This window comes from Lates calcarifer, linkage group LG4 (assembly GCF_001640805.2).
Source record: "Lates calcarifer isolate ASB-BC8 linkage group LG4, TLL_Latcal_v3, whole genome shotgun sequence".
In the NCBI taxonomy this organism is placed as follows: domain Eukaryota; kingdom Metazoa; phylum Chordata; class Actinopteri; family Centropomidae; genus Lates; species Lates calcarifer.
Window position 1 is genome coordinate 6,297,883 of NC_066836.1, and position 3,295 is coordinate 6,301,177.

Below are 3,295 nucleotides of genomic sequence, written 5' to 3' on the forward strand. Positions count from 1 at the left end.
CGGATCAGTGTGTGTCACCAGCACGCACCTGTAGCTCCACTCTGACCCTGTGGTTTGACCGGTCAGAGGAGAGCTACAGGAGATACAGGTGCCATTGTGACGGTTAGCAGGTGCACTTCACACCTCCTGTAGCTCCACTCTGACCAGTTGAACCACAGAGGGTCGGAGCGGAGCGACAGACTCAGTGTCAGTGACACAGTTTGACTTCAATCAATCTCACTTTTGTGTTTCAAGTGCAATTAAGTTTTTTTCTTTCTTTTTTTTTTAACGGTTTTACTCAACTGGACACAAATGTCACATGTAAGTAATTTTGTGCTTTAAGGTTTGACATTAAGGTCAACACACCTTTTCACAACGACCAGAGCAAACAAAACACATCAACATCTGATCCATTTAACTTTTGATGCCTCTAACATTCTCTTCTTTAAAGTACATTTGGTTTCTACTTGTTCAGTTGGAGATATTATCTGTCATATTTGAAAGCATGTTTTCAGGTGCTGAACGCCTGATTTGGGCGTGGCAGATGAAACTGAACACTGCGGGATACAAATCCTCAAAGACTCAACACAAAAACCAAACTTTGCAAAAACAATAAAACACAGCAAATGGTGTTTATTGTCAAAGTGTAGGAGTAGGACAATGTTATATGTGCATAATTCATTATTGTGTACTCTAATTGTGCAACAAACTAAGCTACAGTATATACAGACATCTATCATTAACTGTTGATAGCTGGATGACAGTTATACTGTATAACAGTAAATCTAGTTGGCCGGTTGCTTGGGCAGGACAGCCATTAAAAGACAATCCGTCGAAGGCCCAAGACTTTGGTTTCATCTGCGTCAAATGCAAAATGGTGACTCTTACTCTTACAGTGTAATATCAATCAATACAACTAAACACATCCATTAAAAACATCCACATGAATATACTCAATGCAACAAATGTTATGCAGAAAAATCTTTTTTCCCCCCCAGACTCTGCTTCTCTCTTTTATCTCCATAAAATCCAGTAAAGGTTAAACAAACATTTAAATGTTACATATCCCATAAAAGTAAAAGAGAATAATGTTATGAGAACCCCCAGTCTAGATAGCAACGATGCTTTGTGAAAAATATATGTATAGTAGAGTGAACTAAACATTTACATGATTTTACAGGTGGAAAGAAAACATTGTTTTTGACATAACTTTTTAGAATAATAATACAGCCCCACAGTCTTATGAACATGCTATGATCTCTCGTTACTCACTCCGATCATTGTCCATGTCAGGCCTTCAGCCTGTCACAGGGTTGTGGTTGTGTCAGTGTGTTTACATGTTTTAAGTGTGTTTGTATATGTGTCAGTATGTGTCTGGTGTGTGCGTGCAGGCTCAACAGTCCCCCGAGTTATGCGAATGTGGCCCGGTCTCCATTTTCCAGTCTCTCTGGTCGGTGGCGTCTCCCTGGCCGTGCTGGGAGGCGGCGGGAGACAGGGACATCTGTCTGCGGGGGTTGCCGCTGTGCATGGTGTTCCAGTGGCGCTTCAGATCCGACGCTTTGATGAAGGCTTTGTCGCAGGAGCCGCAGTTGAACGGCCGCTCGCCTCGGTGCTGCCGTTCGTGGTCTTTCAGGTGGGACTTGTGCTTGAAGGCCTTTTCACACATTTGGCACGCGAAGGGCCTCTCGTTGCTGTGGACCCTCTCGTGCCTCTTCAGGTCGGGGCCCCTGATGAAGGCCTTTCCGCAGACCACGCAGCGATGAGGCTTGAAGCCAGAGTGGATCTTCAGGTGTTCCTTGAGGTGGGCGGCGGTGGTGAAGGCTTTGGGGCAATGCTCGCAGCCATAAGGGCGGTTGGCGGTCAGCAGCCGCTCCTTTTTGGCGTTGTGGTCCATGGGCTTCGCTCCCGTGCTCTGGCAGGAGCCGTGGTCGCGGTGGCCGTACAGCAGGTACTCCAGCTTCATGTCGCTGGAGGAGGAGGAGCCCCAGCCGTGGCTGTGAGGATCTTTCCCCATATTGGTGTTGTAGTTGTGCGGCTGCGTCACGTGCGAGCCGCCCGGCCCCATGCCATCCATCCCCTGGTCGTAGAAGCTGTTCTTCCTCACCTCCTCCATGGCCAGCTCCTTCAGGATGGCGTCCTGAGCTCGCATCCCATGGTCACCCGGCGCCTGGTTCTCCCGGGTCTTCATGTTGGTCAGCTCGCGTTTCTGGGTGCACAGGTTATCCAGGAAGTTGATCCCCAAAATCTGGCCGGACGACATCATCATATTGATGTCCTTCTTCCTCACAGCGAGCCTGGCTGTGTACATGTAATTGAGCACCTCTTCGAAGATGTCAGAGCGGATGAAGTCCAACTCCACGATGGAGTTGTCCTCGTCGCTCTGTTTCTTGAAGAGCTTTTTGAAGTAGTTGCTGCAGGCCGCCAAGACACAGCGGTGAGCCCTGAACTCTATGTTTTCCACCACCACCACCACATCACAGTGCTCACCTTCCATCCTCTGTTGGTTGAGCATCTTCAGAAAGGTGGCTTTGTGGTCATAGTCGATATATCTCAGTAAATCAGACATGTTGCAGGTCAAATAGGAGCAACCTGCAGAGGAAACACAGCAAGCAGTCAAATATTTTGATTCCCACAACAAAACTGGGCATGTAGATTCAACTGCACAGCTGAGGGTGGAGCTCTGTTTGCACGCCTCTTACGATAATATATACAGGTTGGGTATACACTACACATTCACAATTAAAAGAGTAACTTGCAACCAATATTGCATTTTCTTTTTTTACACCTGACTGTCAAAGATGCAGAGAGTAAACAAAAGTGGCTAAATCAACCATGCAGAAAGCCTTTGGAAAAAAAAATACGATAGGCCCGACAGCGATAAAAGCCGCAGCAATGTTAATAAAAATATAGAAACACAAACAGAAACAAACAGACGCACTTTTCTTAAGTTGAGTAACGCGTTTTCGCCGCCGTGTTCGCGTGACAGTCGCGTCGCGTGCAAAAAGGATAACCTTAGCAAGAATATTTCACATTTCACTGCGCCCAGCCATTTTGGTCAGCAAGCCTCCATTGGCATGTTTCTGGTGTCTTTAAAGCAGTTCACAAACAGCGGAGAAGACGGCGGCGAGCGGGCGAACAAGACCGCCGAAAAACGCCGCGACGTTTTCTACGCCGTCCGGGGCGACAGAGAGAAAATAGAGAAAAAAATGTTAATACCCGAAGCCTGAACGCGATCCCTGTGTTGTCACGCAAGGCAGTCGACGACGATCCAGAGCTGTCGTTTTTCCTCTTCCTCCTCTTGTTGTGACTGTTGGGC

The 3,295-nt window shown here is 47.2% G+C and overlaps 1 protein-coding gene across 2 annotated transcripts; it reads right to left on the reverse strand.

The window, feature by feature from the left end:
- Positions 1 to 592: 592 nt before the first annotated feature.
- LOC108884230 (zinc finger and BTB domain-containing protein 14) lies at positions 593 to 3,295 on the reverse strand. Of its 2 annotated transcripts, none has more exons than XM_018678009.2 (2): positions 3,196 to 3,295; positions 593 to 2,568 (listed from the first exon to the last, which is right to left on the reverse strand). In XM_018678009.2, exon 2 carries the CDS (start codon positions 2,543 to 2,545, stop codon positions 1,373 to 1,375), a length of 1,173 nt encoding a protein of 390 aa, XP_018533525.1. In that variant the 5' UTR covers positions 2,546 to 2,568; positions 3,196 to 3,295; the 3' UTR covers positions 593 to 1,372. The 2 variants fall into 2 exon arrangements, with proteins under 2 accessions (XP_018533525.1, XP_018533526.1); XM_018678010.2 differs by lacking the exon at positions 3,196 to 3,295 and adding an exon at positions 2,918 to 3,153.